Source organism: Silurus aristotelis (assembly GCF_946808225.1).
Source record: "Silurus aristotelis genome assembly, chromosome: 15".
Taxonomy (NCBI): domain Eukaryota; kingdom Metazoa; phylum Chordata; class Actinopteri; order Siluriformes; family Siluridae; genus Silurus; species Silurus aristotelis.
In genome coordinates this window covers 13,031,644-13,053,202 of record NC_139588.1, presented here as the reverse complement: position 1 = coordinate 13,053,202, position 21,559 = coordinate 13,031,644, and the positions used below count along the sequence as shown (strand labels likewise).

General features: G+C 37.0%; 1 protein-coding gene across 16 annotated transcripts in view; it reads right to left on the bottom strand.

The window, feature by feature from the left end:
• plcb1l (phospholipase C beta 1-like) overlaps positions 1 to 20,759 on the bottom strand; it is a 102,594-nt gene extending 81,835 nt beyond the window's left edge. For 15 of the 16 annotated variants that reach the window (XR_014536863.1, XR_014536864.1, XR_014536865.1 and 12 more), the window contains exons 1-2: positions 12,411 to 12,746; positions 5,571 to 5,648 (exon numbers count right to left, since the gene is read on the bottom strand). Coding sequence is in view for 11 of the 16 variants with exons in the window: in XM_083562095.1 (XP_083418221.1) it covers positions 5,571 to 5,648; positions 12,411 to 12,509 (177 nt within the window). In the remaining 5 variants the exon portion in view is untranslated. Of the gene's footprint in view, positions 1 to 5,570; positions 5,649 to 12,410; positions 12,747 to 20,679 lie in introns of those variants that run through there. The other variant, XM_083562094.1, reaches the window with a different exon arrangement.
• Positions 20,760 to 21,559: the final 800 nt, after the last annotated feature.

Sequence of the window (21,559 nt, the reverse complement as noted above, 5' to 3'; positions counted from 1 at the left end):
TTCAAACTCATTACTTTATACACAGCTCTTTTAGTCTACTAACTTTATTTTGCTTTGGGGATCATAGTAAAGTTTCATCATACTCGTATAACAAATCACTTAGGATGAGTAACTGAATTGATTAATAAGAATATCATATTATAATTATACCAGTTCACTTTACTAAACAAAAATGTAACATTTACACTTCATGAAGCCTGTCTATTGGGCTACTCTATTTTTTTAGGCTACAGAGAGCAGACATACATTTGTAATAGTTTTTACAGTGGAAAACATAAAAATATCTGGTTTCTATTGTTTGTTTTTACCACAAGAGAAAGCTTTTATTTATTTTTTTGGTGTTTTTGTTTTTTTTAAATCCAAGGTCCAAGGAAATATTTCTTGGGTGGCAAATATTACATTTGATTACCCTTTTTAATATTTTTTTTTTATTTTACATTAATTAAAACACATGAATACATAACATGCTCACCCTATCTGCATAACATTAGAATATTTGTCTAAAATGTTATCTTCAATGTAAGATTTAAAATCTAATTGGTCACATAAAACCATACAGAGTACAACATACAAAGAAAAACTTTTTCAACTGTCAGTAACCTAAAAATAAGGTCCCCAATGGCCTTGGTCTGTGTTTAAATGCTATTGGTCTAAATGCAATAAGTCTGTGGTTTTGGCATTATGTAAATAATTCATGCAAAATACTCTTTGGTAATAGTTTTAAGAAGTATTGAAGTTTTGTCTGCTTGTGGTAGATAGATTGCACATCAAGGTGCTTAGTACAAATGGTACATCAGCTAATCTCTACACCCTCAGGAGAGCACGTATATCCAGCTTGATGCTGTTCCAAATCCAAGCTGTGATATGTGATCATGATCCTCTCACTGGTGCAGACGTAAAAGATTCTTAACACATTATGAAGCAGTTTAAAATCCCTTAATTGTCTAAAGGGGTAAAGATGTTAATGGACCTAGTTCAGACTGTAATCAGACAATGAAAGGTTGGAGATGCACAAACACTGTGACTGTTCCAGGTGATCCAAATTGGCGATGAGTTTGGATGGAATTATAGTTTTAAATTCTGAATTGTAGTCAACAGAGCAGGGTAACATCACTTCCTTTCTTGCTGTCTAGATGGCTCCAGACTGTAGGAGATATGTAATGGACATCAATAGAGTGATTTGGACAGTATGTGCATTGTAATGGGTAAAGCATTTCAGGACTATTGGGTGACGGTAATTCAGCACGCAGGTAGAAGTTTCTTTGGGACAGGAACGATAACATGTATGTGGAGATTACTGAGCATGTTGAGAAAAGGTTGAATATATCAGTGAACACTGTTGCTAGCATATCAGCTCTGGCTATAAGGACCTGACCTGGTAATTACATTATTATTAACAAATAATTACACTGCTTTCTGCCCATTTAGTTCCAAACTTTCTCTTGCAGATGTAGCCTCTGGCCTGCTCACTGCTATTTAAGTAAATTTAAGTAGTAGTAACCTTGTGTTTTTAAACAAGCATCTATTGACTTTTTTTGGTTGTTGCTCCAGTTATCTGTTTGTGGTTTTGGCATTATGCAAATAATTCATGCAAAATACTCTTTGATAATAGTTTTTAACAAAATGGAAGTTCTGTCTGCTTTATGCAAGTAACTAAATAACAAACACAGGCAAACTATTAAGAATTTGCACTTGTAAATTATACTGGCAGATTTTGTACTATTACGAGTACAGACTTCTCTGAACATTTACAGGTAAAATGAATGAGACCCAGAGATGCAGGAAAACTGCATCAACCTACCACAACAAACTCTTTAAGCAAAAGCAGGACAAACAACACTTCATGGATTTCTGGGAGTAGTGTTTCCAGCAATACAATCACAGCTCTTGGGATGTAGTAAGAATACAACTATGCACCAAATGCACTGAGGATTCAGTGATTACATAAGGACCAAATTGTAATTTTGATTAATATTTAATTCATTCTACAGCCTTAGGGATGAATCATTAAATAGTTTGGCTGTACTATAGTACACTTACATCACTATGCACTCTAAATTAAAATGCTTAAATTGGATACATAATTAGTTGCAGTCGTCAGTAGCTTAAATTTGGAAGTCGCCTTACGAGTGTTTATGAGGCATTGCTTTGCAGCTTGCTGATAGTGTCATAAAACATTTTCAATCATTCCAGCTCAAACACATGCCACTATGCTGTTAACACACCACCATGCTGTTTTTAGTGACCAGCAGCATGCCCGGACCACTTTAGTTACACAAGATTCTCAAATCACATATAGCAGATTTGTTAGCATTTTTATTTATTTTTTTGGTTGGTTGCTAGTTTGTTGATTTATTATTCTTTTTTATTACATATTCAATAAATCTGCTTCATTTTAGCACCATTTTTACACATCTACTCTATTAGTACCCCAACTTTTCCTTTCCGTTTAAAATGCGAGGTTAGTCATTTCCACAGAGTCATGACTAAATGTTAGTCAGAGCAGTGTTTTTTAGGACATTCATGCTGTGGCTGTTAAAAGTGCAATGTGATTGGGCGATCCAGGCCAGAGCCTAGAGAACACCCTAGAGAGCATGGAACTGAGCCCTGCTTCTGAGGAATCTGTGGTATGTAGTTGCACTGAAGGCTATAGTACTGCTTTACACATGCATGCACACACACACACACACACATCAACACATACAAATATATGCATACACATATATATAGATATACATATATATACACACATATAGAAATGGAAAATGGCAAGAAATGCATGTTTCTTCACTGCTTGTTGACACACTGCCCTTAATTCTGGGCCAGATCATCAAAGTCTGTTTATTACACTTATGCCAGCAAAGCTGCATTATGTTATTTTAAATGAATTGTGTTAAAGACTTACAATTTATACAGCTATTAAAGGTGATTCAAAATTGTGATTCAAAAATCACTGTTACTATCCCTTGCTCTTTACATATTATTTTCCAATGATATTACAGCCTTCAGGAGCCCAGAATAACATGGAATCTGCTTTACAATCTAGGAATACAATTATATATTTCTAACTTAATCCTCCGGAATGTTGAAAGTTTGTGATCTAAATGGCTTGGATTGACTTCAGTCCAGCCGCATCAACGTAAACAAACTGATGATCACTCAACAAAAATTATTTACAGTTGTGCGATATGATGGGTAAACAAGAACTCAAATTCAAACAGGGACAAATCCTATATTTTAATATTTGTCATCTGTCAGTGGGATTGCACTTTTCATCACTTTTTTAGTAATAATAGCTAATCAAGGTTTAACAGAATAACACTATAAAACACAGAATAATTCTTGCCTTTACCAATACCAGATAAGCAGGTGTCAAGCAAAAAAAAAAAATGCTCATATAGCAGGTTGGAATTGGTAAAGATTAAACAGTGAGAAACCTACAGTATGTAAACATAAAAAAAAGGAACCAGGTGTGTTGTTACAGTGGGATGAAACATCAATATAGACCTGTCAATCATTTTGCACATGCATAGTGTTTAGTAGAGCATGAAAGCAGCTAATTTTCTTTCAGGTGTAAATACGAGTTTAAAAGTGCGTATACATCGTGTGCATAAGGGGTGATTACAACACCATTTAGCGCTAACATGATAACATCTGTATTCATCGCAACCCTGACAGGCTAAAAGCGACTGAATGAAACTCGAAAAATAAACTGTGTAGCTCTTGAATGAAAATGGCAAAAAAAAAAAACTTCGAAAAAATGTAAATAATGATTTTGTTTGTATAACATATTTTTGGTGGCAATCGCTATTGTTCCAAACAGTATGCAATTGTAGGTAGTGCCAATCTGTATGTTTGCCAATTTACCAAAATCTGAAATGTTGTCTAATGAAAGATGTGACTGTGAGTGAAAGAAAGTTATAGCTGACTGATGCTAATGCTAACATTTGAACAGAAATGTGCAGTGCAGCTCAAACGCAGAGCAGTTTAAAGATAAAAGATCCTAATGTTAAAGTAAAATAAGTAAAATAAGTCTGATTTTAATAAGTAAAATAAGAGATGACAAATAGCAAAAATATGACCTGGCTGCCCAGTCATGCCATACTTACTCAGCAAAGTGTTCAATCAGGACTATACAGGTTTCCTGTATTTACAAACTTCTTTGGATAGTGAAGTTGTAAACAAACAGAGAAATAACCATAAACAATTGACTAAAATGTGATTTCTTTTTCTGGCCTGGAGTCTGTATTTCCAGATGGTTCCACCTTTTCAGACTATTGCCAACTGGATTCCACTGGTGCTTTGACTTTGATGCAGAGTTTAAATCAAACACAGCCAATTAGAAATGCTGCAACAGCTAAATTAATCTCATAACAAGCTCTTTTTGCTTATTTATACAACTGAACAGTTAAGGAATAAGGGCCTTGCTTAAGGCCTGGTGTTGCTGAGGTTTGAACTTACAACCTTATGATTAGAAGGCATTGTCTTATATATTGTATGTCATTATATATACAGCATGTTGTATTTACTTATTTATAAAGTATTTCTTGTCGAAATAAAGAGTAAACCACGTAGCATTAAAACCATTAGCAGCCTCTTCATTGTCTTAGAGTGCACTCTGTTACTGTCCTCTCTCTCTCTCTTTCTCTCTGTCTGTCTCTTTCTCTCTCTCTGCTTTCTCTCTCCGCTTTCTCTGCTTTCTCTCTCTCTCCCCATTTTTTAGTATCCATATCTCTGCGATAACCACACACAGCATGTCATGCCTCTTTGAAAGCAAATGCACATCATTATTTTGATCAGAATACATAATGTGCAGTTCAAAAATATCTTCACACGGACAATCTTATTATTCTAGCTCTGTGATCCAGCACTTTGAGCTTCAAGTAAAACAATGACTATAGTTCCTCCAGAATACAGCTGCTCAGCTTTAGTTCACTAATTTTTTAAAATGCCTAAAAAATACAAATGAACTCATAATTGGAATCAGGTATACCTAAATAAGTAAACAGCTAAAAATTATAAATATAAAACATAGTATATGTTCATGAAGATACATATTTATATTTGGAACGTCAATATGTAATTTGCCAAAAAAAAAACCTGTACAACAACAGTGCAAAGATTACAGTTAGAAAGCCCTCGAGTGGTTCCACCAGATATTCAGAAACATTGGCATTGTGTGTTGACTCACAAATAATTTATCATAAACATGATTATATTGATGACACTACAGTATTAATTTACACTGTCAACAAATTAGTCTTTCTCCCAGCCAGTCACTGCTTATAGCAAAGAACAAACAGGTGGATGAATGAAGCTGGTTTACACACTTGTCTTTTATGATGGATTGTAAATCAGACTCTTGTCAAGAGAAACAGGACAGTCAGATTTAGTGGCTTGTGGTACAGTAAATTTCAGATCTTCTCTGCTTATCACCAGTGACTATGATACGCAGAAATGTATATCTTATTAACTGTATTATTGAAGGCAGGTTGGCTTTATCAATGGATAGTTGTGAGCTACAACTATGTGCAAATCATACAAAGCTAATGTAATTTTTATACTTTTACCTTATTCTGATCAGTCCAGTACAAGAAGTAGCCTTTGGGGTCTACCCGTAGTGTCACAGGAGTCACAGTGGTAGAGTCCTATAAGCACAGAGAGAAAACAGTACGTTTTAAGGATAAGCAGGGTCATTAAGTTAAGAAATCAAACAATTCGAAGTAATAATCGAAGCAAGTCTGCACCAACTTTCTTGCATGTTTTAAAGAAATGTGATGTCTACACGTCTTATTGGACAATATTTAGATTTTCTATTGAAGTCTGCATTGAACTTGTGACAGAAAAGTATTCTTGTGCCATGAAATATAAGAACCAATATATGCAAATTACAGCAATGCAATTATCCTTGACATCAAAAATGTAAATGTGTAGATGTGAATAGTGCAGTCTGTGATTAAACATTTATAATAGATACGTATAATTATACGCTTATTATTCAATATCCATAAAATCTGAATTCCAGAGTGAACATAAAAATGAAGGGCCTTTTTTGACAGAACCACAATTACAATACCATATTATTCTACATTCATTCATTCATTCATTTTCTCCCGCTTATCCGTAATTCGGGTCGCGGGGGCAGCAGTCTAAGCAGGCCTTCGCCCCGCCTTCGACTGCTGCCCAATCCTCGGCCTTTTTTGACAGAACCACAATTACAATACCATATTATTCTACATTCATTCATTCATTCATTTTCTCCCGCTTATCCGTAATTCGGGTCGCGGGGGCAGCAGTCTAAGCAGGCCTTCGCCCCGCCTTCGACTGCTGCCCAATCCTCACAGCACCGTCCCTTACGGTCCCTCCTGCAGGTGGTGAGCCCCAAGAGTGGCAGCCTGGCGATATGTAAGTGAATCATAATAAGTAGGAATACACTGAGAGAGAAGCTTGGGATAAAGTGCTAGGAAGCATGTTTTAAATAAAATTAATCATCCTAGTGTGACCTTTATCTTCTGACAGCCTATGAAACCTACATCAGAGCTAAGATCTCACTTTAAACATACCACACTGCTTTACTAGCTTGAACATGATTAAATGGCAACCAAAAATATTATTGAATGTTTCCATAAAAAATTAACACTTCTTTTCATTTTCTGGGTTCCACAATTAGTAACAGGGTTCAGCCATTAACAATGTGATGCTAATGTGATGCTGATATTCTGGTTACTGACAGACAGAAAAATCTATCTGCTGGAACAAAACAGAGAATAGTTCACAACACTGAGCTCTTGCTGTAAAAAACTGTATCTAAACGAGATTTGTGGTTGTAAAATTTATCTGTACTTACAATGTTTTCTCAAGAATATTTATTTTATGAAAAACAGGGGACCATTGAGAGGTATGCTAATGTTTACTGGAATGCTCTATTCACCATAGTAACTAAGCAGGCAAGTAAGCAGACTAAGCAGATTTCCAACTCAAGCTTTTTTCACTTTTAATTTCCTGCATTAAAATACAGATAACAATGACTGAATGATTCTATTTTGGGTAGCACGGTTCACTTACACACATCCATAATGAGACAAGGGAGGGAGAGATAAAGTTGGCGACGGAGAGAGTGTCGAGTTAACTGATCCTTCTGATACAGTGTGGGAATTTAAAGAGGCAAGCTACAGTTGTTTTCGCTAGAGGGGTTCCAATGTGTAGGCAGCCATATAGGAAATCAATCTCTCTATCTGAAAACCAAGCACTAGGCAATTAGAATAGTTGCTTCTTATTGGGGTGGCACTGAATATCCAAAGCCCCAGAGACGTCATAGCGCAATGAATAATCACTCTCTTGGGAACAGACTGAAATGGGATGTGTAGGACAATTATTAACATCCTCCGATTATAAGATGACACACTCCATGATGCATGTCAAGCAGCCTCTGGCATTACTGTTGGCTCACATATTTATCAAAAACTACCTGTTCTGGCTGAGAAATCTCCAAAACAAACGCAATTACATTATGAAAATTTATACCGCATTGCAATTGTCTTAATGAATAACTTATTATCACCCAATTCTTTTACCACTATCAATCATTTTATGTGCTTCATTCCACTGGACATGAAGCAACATGTGACACTACAGGTACAGCTAACAAAATCTAGCAAACGCACCTTTCACATACCAAATAGGCGAAAATAAAAACTTGGATCAATGAAAAAACGAAGAAGGAAAGAGTGCACAGGACAAACATTTGAATAGGGGGAAATTTTTGTAAAAGTTGCTGGATATGTGGTTTGGAGTGGTGCCATTTGAGGGCCCACACCCATGGCATAATGGGAAAACAAGGGAAAGAGCCGATTGCCAAGGTTCAAAACAAGCCAATGCCGTTCTATCACTCGAACTCTACAAAATGATGAATGAACTACACACACACACACACACACACACACACACACACACACACACACACACACACACACACACAACACACCTAGCTCCACATACATGCAAGTACAAAGATACACACAAATCCAGGAAAGGACAGTGGGAAAGAACATCATGAATGCACAATTTTTCTTTTGAATGGTTTCTATTTCGGTCAAAAGCTAAATATCCTCCTTACATTTTACAGAGGAAATGTAAAAAATATATCATACACATGAAAACCCACACAACTCAAAAAACTCTAGGGGGCATGAGATAAAAAAAGCTATAACAGTTACAAGATGCAGCATTATAACATCCTCTTCAAATTCACCAACTATGAAACCTCCTGATAGTGTTTAAGACCTGCCTTATTCATTCACTCCTCCCATGAGGGTTCCCAAGAAAGCAAACAAGAGTATTCGTTCCACCTACCAGCATGTTTTTGGCGACGAGAGGAAACCAGAGAACTAGGAAGAAATCCATGAGGATACAGAGAGAACAAGCAAAGCTCAGGATTGTCTGTAACCCAAGCTCAAGATTGATCCAGTAATTCTGAAGTTGTAGGACAGCAACCTTACCTGTGTAACAACTGTGTCCTTGACCATCAAAAGTTACATGCATTTTCTTAGCAGCAAACTTTTATTAGCTTATTACCGAACTTGCTAGAATAGAGTATCTTTACAGCTATGAATTGAGCACAGGTAACAGATTTTCAGAATAGGTATATAGTTTATATATGTATATAACTTGTCTCTTTTGCTAAGAAAATAGGGTCCACACTCATTGTTGGTTTAAGAACTAGCCAGGTGGTTAGCTCACAAATCTTTATTCTCATTAAAGGTGCATCTGGTCAATTTAGCTTCCCTTCCTCCGTTGCATCTTTTTGTGACTAGCGTTCATATTTTAATTAGATGTTATATTTGTGTAAAATGCATTGTTCGCCTTGTCTGATGATGATAATGATGTCACTAACGCCGCTGTAGTAACCTTTTCAGTGGGACTGCTGCTAAAATGGAAATTTACGCAAAGAAAACAGACAAGAGGAGTCGTACACACAAAGAAACCTCTCAGTGCAGTGCTACTAAAGATAATTCCTCTCGGAACACTGCTCGACCAATCAAATCAGTGGACCAGAACTAACTGTTGTATAAACACTGTTATACCAGTGTTATATATGACTGTTTAGAAGATGCTGATTTATTTTCTTTAACAGAAACTCTGATTGGTAGTTCTGACTGAAACTCAAATAACGTATTTTTTAATATACATATATAATAATAAATGTATTCTGATACATTTTGCTTATAGTAACAACAATTCACATGCTAAATGCCTTACATTGACTATAACAATAAACACAAAAAAGTTATTTAATTAATAAAAATGATAAACATTCGACAGTGTAAATCTTCCCGTGATTCGATGCTTATTTGCCATTTATTAAAGAAGTCTATAATATATATGACTATGTTTGTACAAGAACAATTCATAATAAACCCGAAATGATGAACATAAATATTTTCAGTAGGAGGAGTATTCCATTAGTTTCTGTTTTGTTTTTCAAAAAAACTTGCCAGATTTAGAAAGTAAGATCACACCAGACTAAAACAAAATAAATAATCAAACTAAGCCAAAAAAGCACTTGCACTAGTATTTTGCTGCCATGTTAATGCTTTTAGAGTGGGCCGCCAAGTTTACCACATATTCCCCACTACAACAAACACACTCAAACTCAAAAAATAACTTAAATTATCCAAAAGCATATTTAAAAAACCTATTTCTTCTTTCACAGTCTTTTTGTGGGAACATGTGAGCAGAAGTGCATTTCTGATTTGCATATTTGTAATATATTGCTAAACTATATGCAGAACTTGGCAACATTGCTCACAGAGCTTTAAGAAAGTTCAAGCCAATATTAATAGGAGAGGAACTGTTTAGGTGAAGCCAGACTGCTATTCTGACCTCGAAAATAAAACCACATTTCTATCAGATTTCTGTTCAAACAAAAGAAATATGGTTGCAGATACTAAGCGGTCATTCCCCAGGGCAAATGTGTTTGCTTCATTTTAAGAATTAAAATGACAATTTAAAATCACATAAAAATTTATTTTTTATTTTATTTGTGTTTATGAACCAAAATCAGCAAACAACTTCATCCCTTGCTAAGTTAGGAGGTTTATGGTTTGTCTCGTTTGTCTGTCTGTTTGATTGATGCTATGTGCTTTGGTGATTCTGTCATATTTTTTCTCTCCTAGCAGAGTGACATGGTAATGATGAAACTTTCTATAGACACACTGACTGGAGAGACAAAAAAAAACAATACAAACACAACCAATGGTTTCTGCATAGACCTTATTTATTCTAAGCATTTGTTAAATATCGATTGTTAAATGTTGATTTTCATAACGACCACATTTACAAACCCATATATTTTAAATTCTGCTACAATACTAACAACCTCTTTTGAGCCTATAACAACTTCCTTCTAATTGACAAATATAAGCTGGTGCTTTCTTGATCTGTTCTTCTTTCTAGAGTTTACACAATCATGTTTTATGATCCACTTAACTTCATTGTAAAGAATGAAAACTGCAACAAGAGATGTAATAGCACATTGAGAAAGGAATCAGGCTGCCCCAGTGCATGTGGGATTACAGAAAACTGGGTTGCCATGATAGGACCTTTTTTCAACCCAAGATTATTTTTCATATTAAATAAGTTGTATAAACAAGCAAAATGCAGACAGTGTTTCAGTGATTGTAGAACCATTTCAATAGTAAGTTGTACTGCAAAAAGATTGGTATAGGAAATAGTAATGGTTTTCTCTTTACCATTTTACCTCCCTGTAAAATGAACTGGGTTGACTACACTAAATTAAACTTAGGTGTCAACATGTGTATATGTGTTTGTGCATGGTGCCTTGTGATTGGACTGACATCCCTTCTGTTATGTGGTATTATCTTTAAAACCTGAAAATCTGATTCAAGAGCATACATTGGTTACTGAATTACTATATTGCATAGATTGCAAGAGGTAATTAGTGGAATTAAGGATTGGAAAATATCTGTACATCAGAAATGTGTGTTCCCCACTGTGACCTTGTTTCCCTTGCAAAAACTGAGAAGAATCCGAAAAGGAAAATTCTCACTTGACCCCCTGACTTTTTTGGTTAGTTTTAGGACCTTTAGTGATGTAGCTGGGATAGATCATGTGCTAAAACCTGGCAACCACGGTTTATGATATTAGCTCTTCCATGTGTGCCTTGGTGATGATAAGAAATGCACCTGCTGTACATCTAAAACTGTACAAAATTCATTGCTGGACTGTATGCTGGATGGTTGTACTGTCTGTTACCTTAATAGAGGATAACTTAAAAAGTATCTTAGCTTCATCAAAAATGAAAGCATAGCCTCCCAACTCAATTTTGTTTGTCCTTATTAATGTCAAACTGCGCCATCAAAATCTAATCTTGAGCCACTGCTGCAGACTGACCACACAACTCAACCTATGAATGACATGATGCTGCATCTCCATATCTTTATTTTCAGTTCTCCAGAATTTGCTGACTCTCCTGATTTTACACATCCGCAGATACTGGCCTTTTGTATAACTGTCAATTAGACAGCATACTGTGTGAGAAAAAAGCTGCACAAGCTGCACAAACAAATCATGATGGATCACTATTCTCTGTGAGTGTGTCCTCACCTCACAGCTCTTCGAATGGATAGTATTTTATCCTTCAGCAGACAGTGAATTTGAGCAACCAGTCAGACTTGTAGGGATACCAGTGGGAGGAAACAGGAAAGCACTGTTCCAACCTGATTTATGGTCGCTTTAGGAAGGAAGTGATGGGAAAATGAGTCGCTCCATTCAGTAAAATACAAATCGGTCCAGTAAATGTGTTTCTGAACCACAACTCTTCCTGTAACCCTGACTTTATACTTAGATTAATGCAGTGAACACATCTGTTAAAAAGGAAGTCATGCCATACATCGATTTTGATTCGATTATCATCAAATATTCCCAAATTCTACAGCTGCAGCATGACAACGGGGGAATAATAATAATGTGAATAATAATATGAAACATATTCTGGAGTGCTTTTTTTTCCAATCCCAGATGTGATCTATTGACTTTGAATAAACTGACACACGCATGTTTGTGCACAAACTAATAAATGAACACACATCAGGTAAAACAAAATACAAAAGTCTGATGAACACCCTCCAGCTCTTACCCAGCAGCTGAGCAACTTGTACAACTATAATGATTTTGACATACATTTTGACATACTACAAAGATTTTTTTTAATGCATCTACCCTCAAATATGTTTAAAGTTGCAAAATGATCGAGTTACCCCAACTCTCAGCCTGCATGATCTGCCTACAGAGAACACTGGCACAACTCGTACAGATGTGAGTGCAACAGATGAGAGTGTATTCAGACTGCCAAGCCGTCAACCAAGCATTCGTCTTCGGCTTGTACTTACATCCTCCCATTTCATGAATTTGTTTCCTTTCCTCAAACACTCCGGTACAGCCACAGGTTTGAGCTGGAGCGCGTGAACCCCCGGCTGTGAACCCGCCATCTGATTACGCCGACACTTACAGCAAACGCACAGCTGTCAGTTAATCGTCCACTGAAGGGAAAAAAAAAAAACACCCCGAAAACTCTTAAGGCATTAAAAAAAGTGGGATTGAATGCCAAGTCCTGTAAAACCGAAGCGCGTTAGTGTCCATAATGCATCAGGTCGGTGCGTAGGTCTGCTGGACAGGGGGGTTCGCACGCTGTCTCGAGCTCCGAGACCTGAACTGAAGCAATTGAGAGAGTGAGTGCATGTGCGCGCGCTTCCATTTATGAAGAGGCAACGTCGCATGGCTCGCGCGCTCTAGGATGTGGCGCCGCCCCGCGTGAGAACGAGCGCATCCCGGTCCTACAGATATTCATGCAGGTCCAGATTTGGGTTGATACAAATAACCGGCAAATATATATTTTTTTTATTTGGTATTGATTTCTTTCAGTGTTACACAGGTTAATGTTTTGGCGTTAATGTGTAAAATATGTTTTGTATAATGTTTTTTGTATTTTATTTCTAGACATTTTCAGTGTGAAAATGAAAGTACATCCTCTTTGAATTCTCTGTTGTAGGACATAATCATTTGGTCCTTATCAGGTATAAGAATTAGGTCAATACTACCTCAGATGAGCAACACATGACATATTAAACCTTGTCTTTGTTTATTTCTTTATAAAAATCAAGCCCATGTGTGAAAAACCATAGGTTGTAGAACCACCTTTTGCAGCAATAAAGTTCAATAATCGTTCACTCTATGACTTTCTCAGTGTCTCACAATTGTCACAATTGGAAATTTACTCACTCTTCTCAAGTCAAGTCAAGTCAAGTTAAGAGGCTTTTATTGTCATTTTTACTATACACAGTGGTACACAGTAAAAACTCCAGAACCCTGGTGCTACACTAAACAACACAGAGCTACACTGAACAACACAAAGCTACATAAAGTGCATCGAGTGCAACCTAGTGCAAACAGTGCAGACGAAAAACTGTACAAACAGACAGACAACAGTACAGACAGACACATAACACAAGATAGCGCCGACCAGTAAACCTACTGTATACTTTGAATATACAATATTCAAATTTACAACCTTGTAGTTCAGTTTATTGAGATTTTGGGGCATTTGTTTATCTGCAGCTCTCTTAAGGTCCCACCACAACATTTCATTTTATTTCAGTTCAAAAGTTGAGCTCTGGACTTTGACTGGGCTTTTGAAACACATTGATTTTGAACTTCTTCGGCCATTTTGTTGTAGATTTGCTAGTCTGCTTGGGACACTGTTTTGCTGTTGAACAGGTGGCCTTATGTTTGACACTAGAATACATTGGTATAGAGGGGAGTTCATGGTCAACTCAATGACTGCAAGGTGCTTAGGTTCTGTTTCTGTAAAACAAGTCCAAATCAACACCCCGGTGGATTAAGTAAATTGGCTACAACTGCCATTGTTTGTGTGCATTGCAATTCTGTTCACTTAGAATTCTCCCATCATGCAGCCAGTGTCCTGGGACAGATGCTTGATCCACCTTGTCTAGGATGAATTAGTTGTAATTGGGTAAATTTTTTTATTTATTAATTTGATAATGTAAAAAGCCTAGATTGTTCAGTATATGCTCTGGGCATACTTCATTAGAAATGTTTTGTGGGAATCTGTATATTTTATAGACCTTGTAGCCAGTTTATAACATATACCTACTATGAAAGTGTGGATTGTAAGTATCTTGAAGAGTACAGTAACTGACTGTAGCCCATCTTTTTTCTATGCAGTTTGTCACCCCTTCTAAAAAAAAAAAAAAAGAAATCACAGGACCACTGCTGACCAGATATTGATTTTGTGGTGGTGGTGACACTGACATAATAGCATGTGGGTCCACAATTTGAAAACATCCAACCAACCAGTGGTGTAACTGGTCACTGATAAAAGGCTAAAAAGGCTACTCCAGGAATCGTTAAGCAGTAATTAACAATACGTGAATCTTTTGTCTTTTGTTAAAAAGGGTTGTTTTGCTCATTTACAACTTCTGTTACTATTTTAATCTGACTTGTTTGGTTTTATGGCCCCATTTTCAAGTTTAGTTTAAAAAAAAATGTTTTAAAAAAGCTGATGTAATTCTATTGTTAGAATGCTCTTTCCCACAGAGTAGACACTTGGAGAAAAAGGTCTGGCCTAGTCACTGTTAAAGACAAACAAAGTATTACAAATTCTTCACTGTACATACAAAACATTTCCTGCATTGGAGATATTTATTTATTTATTATTGTGATTTTCTTTTACTGACAAAATGTCTGTACATTTTGAGTGCTTTTAAGAAACTCTGATGAAGAAAGCTTTAAGGCATGAAAAAATATTTAGTTCACTTGTATTTCATGAGAGGAACCATAAATAATTTAATCAGTTAATGTCACAGTATTAATTATGACACTGCATTAATTGACTGAATTTTTTTTTTTACTTATAAAATAAGTTTTATATATCAAAAGCGAAGAGAAGAGAAATCCTGGGCTACATGGTCCCTTATTGTTTATTAGTAAAGTGTCAGTAAATGTATACAGTACTCAGAAGCCTAAAATGCTGCTGCATGTGCTTTTACGCTAGAACCATCCACTACTTAACAATAGACCACTACACAAATGATACCTACACAGAGGTGGTAATTTCAGGGAAAATGTACAAAAGTGGTGAAAAACCTAAATAAGAGAACTCTTAATGATTAATGATGGTAAGCTCTCTGCAATGCTCATGAAATTAGGTAATATTTCAAATGCAATTCACTTTATGTTTCTCATGTTTACTTCTTTTTTCTGTCTGATGATTCTTTCTGTTGATCAGACACAACCTGAAAAACATGTCTGTTTCTTCCCTAGCCAGTATTTCCAGATTGGAACTGTCCAGACTTGATCAATTTGATCAAGGCTGAGAAAATTTACTTCAATATATGCACTAAGATAATCTATTTAACTGTCTGTTTAGTTATCATTTTCATTTCTTAATATACAGTTGTAATAATAATCTCTATAGTACTTCCCATTACCATTTCAATAACACAACTGTCATGGATTTATGTGGTATCATAGCTGTCAGAGTTCAAATATTATGCTTTTCCTTTCTTCAAAAAGGGATGTATTATCATATCTGGCTGTCTGACAGACTGACTGACTGAATGTTTAAAAAGCTCCAATAGATTATTCTGGCATTGACATGTAATCAATAAAACCAATCATGCAAAGAATGTTTAATTATTTTTATACACAGCCGTTACCCTTGAGGCCAAGAAAATACACATCTGGATTAATTTGTTGTATATGCAAATTGGGCAATATACATTGCCCTAACTATTAAAGCATCATAATGTACTGATTTTAATTATTTTTACTAATAGAAGATTGTAATCCTTATCAATGAATGTACACATCTGAATATCACCGCAAAGCTGCAGGGTCCATCCTAAAGATTAAAGAGTGATAAAAGTGATTGCATATAGTGTATTATTGGGAATGGGTCACTTTATAACGTATTTCTCTTTGGAGTAATACTTTCTGCATTTCACCCTTGTATGAAACCTAACTTGTAACTTATATAATGATTTACCGCCATCTACTGTATAACTAGTAGCAATGCATTCTTGTTAAATATATTTATTTTTTAGCTATAAAACTAAATTTGTTAAATAGTACTAAAGTTTTTATACTAATATATACAGTATGTATATATATATATATATATATATATATATATATATATATATATATATATATATATATATATATATACATACACACACACACACACACACACACACACACACACACACACACACACACACACACACACACACACACACACATAAAATAATCTGGCTCAGAAAAGAAAAAGAAAAGAAAAAAATGCATGATGTGGAGCACTCACCTGTAAGTATTCATTCAGCATTCAAGGTCATTCAGCAAATATTTTTTACCTTTTTTTATTTTTACCTTAAAAGATATCAGAGGCCTGAAAGTAAAAACAGAAATGGGATCTATGTGGATATGGTCGTTTTTAAATATGGACAACATGCAGAAGCATTGGTTGAAATAATACACAAGCAGTACTGACCTTTTTCCAGATATGAAGCTGTGCTACACATCTTCAAGCCAATGTAAATAGTGAGGATCAATTAATTTAACAGAACAAAAGAAAAACCTCAAAAAGATATAAAGGTTTAAACATATAAATGCAGGGTGGTCCTGTTTTAGTCTCAGATCTCTTGCCAATGTTTGAGGTTTCCTGTGCAAATTTACAAGCTTGTAATCTCATTGATTTTTCAATAGCAAAACAAAGAGTTTTATATGGTGAGTAAAAATGACGTCACATTTTTACAAACAGGCTAAAGCATAAGGCCTGTGATTGTTCATTTTTCTATGAAAGTAGAAGGTCTTTGGCCACAATAAGCTCCACGGGTTTTCCTTTTTAGGTGCTAATTGGAATAATTTGATAAGGGGTCATTTGGGATTTATGGATTTATCTTTGTGTTTTTGTAGGGGCTAGAATTCACATTAATGCAAAATTTACATTAATAGCTTTAAGTAGACACCCCTGTTCAGAGACTTATCCAAAATCCTGTTGGATGAGGGTAGTCAAATATAACTGGAAACTCAAAACAACTGTTTGGTGAAGAAGAGGTTTAAATACCTCATTTGAACTCCACCAGTGACTAAGCTGTTTGGACAGCAAGGCGAAGTTTATTTTACCACTTTGGGGCCAGTGAACAGAGAAGAATCTTGATGGATGTCTTTCTTCTGTCATGAGGGAAGGTGGTTCCCTTTCACGCTTTGAATCACGTGGTCAGTGAAATGGAATGCATGGTGTCACCGGTGGGGTGACGTCACGAACAGGAATCTATAAACGCATATGGAGTGAAACCATCGCTAGCTTTTGTTTGTTCAGGAAGCACTTTGTGTGTGTCTGTTCTAAGGAAAAGGTAAGGTGCGGTTAAAATTTGTTATGAACAGTTTGTGTGTCATGCTCAGTTGGCTATCGCATATGCTCCACTCGCAGAGAGCACTCAAGCCTCGGCACTGCCCACCAAGCTCCTAAGAAAAAAAAGGGCCAAGTCCCTGCAAACTACCTCGGCGATGGTGGGCAAGACTTATGCCTCAGCAAGTCAAGTCTCAGGCTGTCTGCACACTATGGCTGTGCTGCAGGCCTATCAAGCTGACCCGCAACGGGAGTTAGACATGAAAGACCGACGGGTGGTCAGAAAGCCAGCGCTTTGCTGTGCCACAGACTTAGCTTTAATGGCAGCTAAAGAGACTGCTACGCCAATTAGCCGGGCCATAGCCACTCTTGTGTCTGAAAGGCACCTGGTATCTCCCAGGTCATTCTCATTGGCTGCGCAGCCCCAACCACAAAAAAGAGGTGCAAAAAAAAAACATTGCGTCATACAGGATCCCTAGTGGGGGGAGTGCGAGTTGCAATGCTCTGCTTTTCAAGCCCTGTGATCTGACAGGTCTGGGGACCTTTATCCACAATAGAGGAGCTTCGGCCAAAAAGTCCTGATACAAGGCTATCTGGGGACTCCCCCAGGAAGGAGCACTGTGCACCTCAGTATACATATAAATAGAATAAAACTCTTGACCCAGCTGAGACTTCAGGGCACCCACATTCTAAATTATATCAACATTTGTTTGATACTGGCTAAATCGATGACACTTATGACAGATGTGTCCCTCATGGGCTGGGGAGCGGTCATGAGTGGCCACTCCGCCTTAGGTCTCTGGGGAAGGACCCATCACACATGGCATATCATTCTAGACCTCGAGGGCCACCATGTGTTCGTCTGGACAACGTGCCAGTGGTTTCCTACATCAACCCCCAGGGGGATGTGCAATCTTACCTCCTGTACAAGCTGTTACATCAGATCCTCCTGTGGGCCCTGGGGAAGCTGCTCTCCTTGAGGGCAGCATATATCCCAGGCCACTTAAAAGAGGAAGCAGACTTCCTCTAGAGACAAGGGCCGAGGACCAGGGAATGGCGTCTCTGTTTGCAATCTGAGAGACAACGCACTGCCCCCCCATTTTTCTGTTTCTGTCCAAGACATCTGCAATGCTGCGGGCTGGTCCACCCCACTGACCTTTGTGAGGTTTATAACCTTGACTTTAGTGCCACTCCTGGCCTCTCAGTCCTTCAACCTAGCTGTGCCCATCCATGCTGCTGCATCTTTATGTTTTTAGAAGCTGGTTGTGACGCCACCCCGCCGGTGACGCAGCACTTTCCATTGTACTGATAACACGCGTGATTTAGAGCGTGGACAACGTGGAAGCGTTCCAGAAGCGTTGTTGATGCAGCGTCTCGTTTCCTCAGGGAACCGAGGTAACATACGTAACCTAGAAATGGTCCAGTTGCACCATGCTAAAACTGGTGGTGCAGGGTATAATGTGATCATTGACACATTTTAGCTGTATAGGCATGCATGAATTTCTTAAATTTAATGTGGTCAGCTACAGGAAGACAGTGGACAGAATTCAGAAATTGGGTGACATGGAAGGATTTAAATAGTTGACAGCTTTCTGTATCTGCAGTATCTGTTACTATTGCACTTAGAAAGGTGTAAATGCTGAGTTCAGAATATTTTAAATGTGATGCTTGGATGTTATTCATGGTGAAACCACACGATGGAGGTATAGATCTGTGGGTAAGGCTGGACCGAACAACAAGCCTTATTGAAGTCTACTTAAAGGTTGTATTTAAACTTATACACACGTCGATGTATGTGTTCAGCTGAGTGGTAATTAGAACAGTTAAAGGTACTAATAAGAATATTAGTACATTTCCTAATTCCTGATTGTGGATGAAATAGTATGTGCAGTGTGTGCATTTTCAGAGAGGGGCTGTTGAAACAGTGATTTACTATATCTGTGTGTTTACCCCTTTAGAAAAGCACCGGAAGGGCTCTAAAAATAAAGACTGGTGTTTAGAAGAGGTTAGGTACAGGTATTGATTTAACTGGCTGTATCCTGTAAACGATAACCTCAAGAACACAACAAATTTGCTTTTCATAGTAACTCTAAGTTGCAAATGTATTTCAATGACTAAGACTTACCTCAGAAAGTCAATGTCTAATCTATAGCTGTCTAGCTGAGATTGAATAATGTACAGTAAAAGTCTGAATTGCTGCCTATTAGGCTACACTATTAACGCCATCTACACAGGAGTGTGTGTATGAGGAGGACAAAACCCCATGCTGACCTGGGAAACATGCTTCACCAATTAGCAGCCCCACTACAGGATCAAATGCAATTGAAAACATTTACCGACAAGACTGCCACACATTACAATGCTCCATTCATAAAAGCCGGGCCGCTGTTTTCCCCCTTTCCTTTTATTTTATGAATGCAGCTCAAATCTGACCTTATCCCATACCTGAGTGCAGGTCCACTTTACTGCTTTTTCAGGTCAAAGACCGGAACTCAAGTTCTGGTGTGTCACATCCTGCACCAGCTACACATTTAAACACTCCTAACCAAGCTGCTTTATTTTGACCAAGCTCCTTTTTTTTTTTACTATGCAGCTTTATTTTGATGATAAGATGCTCCACTTCCAAAGAAAACTCAGGATTTGGGGCCTGGTTAAATGCTAAAAAAGATTTCCACAAACCAGAGCTATAAAGCAGCACATGTTGGTTTGAGCTTAAAGAATACTTGACTCACTGAATAAGTATATTGGCAATAGTTGCACTGTGTCAATAGAAGTGTATATATAATGTATAGAAAGTAAAGTAAGTCTGACACACAGCCCTTTGACCTGACTATATCTGTGCCAGTACACAACCCAATACTAATGACTTTTATATTTCCAGTATTTATTGTATATACATTTAAAAGGTGCCTTTAGCAACCCATGTTTCTGCTTGTTTGTGTTTCCAACTTATGTGGCGAAAAGGGTAATGCAGAAAAAAATGCACACACATTCACACAGAGACATGCAAAGTTTAAGGAGGAAAGAAAAACGTGTAAGAAAAAACCAAGAGCAGCATGCATTTTCAATTATCTTCGTGTTCACTCGCAGATCTTAAATTTCCATCAAAATCAGCCAAGTCCTGTAGCTCTTGCTCTCATGGAAACATCTGATATAAATAAGCAGTTGCAGCCTGTAAGGTTAGATAGCTATTAATACAGCCACTGCCATATGCAAACCCCAAGTTTTACCTTCCACATCCTTCCAGGAGACAGAGAGCACCTCTGGAACCGGATATCACATGTTGAAATAGCACATGCTTTGAAGCTCAGCTACTGTATAACAACTTCCATTACACAGTGGAGCTCTACATATGAGCTTCAGTGTTTTATCACTCTACAACTCATGCACATAAAAAAAATATAGATGAATAGACTCATGTGTTTGGATAAAGGTCATCTGCCAGATAGTTTGTGGTCTCCCCCTCTTTTTTGCTCTTTTCATGGATTACATATGTTTCCTGTGAGCTGAAAATAAATCCCGATGAAAAGCAAAAGCATCCAACATTGATAAAGCTCAACAGCCACCTGCATGTGAAGCGTTAGTGACGTATCAAGGTGTAATCCTTGATAGCTGAAAGGGGAGAGGTTTTAGTTTACCAGTATCTACAGAGAAGGAAATGCCATCTAAACACAAAACTAGTGTAATACCAAAGGTGAAGTTCAAGTTGTCCTTAAGGATAAAGATATCATTTCACCTATTAAATTACTTCTCCATGAAATGTCTCAGAGCAAAAAGCTCATAATATATACTGTTTCTTTTTTTTTTTTTATCTTAATTGTGTAAGCGTTCACTCTTATTTTACTCTTATGTATTCTGATATTGAACAAAATGTATGTGAGTAAGCTGGAAACTCAATCTTTTGCTAAACCCAAATGCAAAAACGTGCTCTCCATCAGGAAAAGCCTTCAAAACACGGTCTTTGTTTTCAGTTCAGTTATGCATTCTAAATCTGCTATAACTAATAACGGACAAGTGCACATCATGCATTGTCACCATTTCATCTTTAATTTCCGTTATTTTTGTTTGATTTATTGTCAATTGACCACAAAAGCAAGTGACTTTGCATGT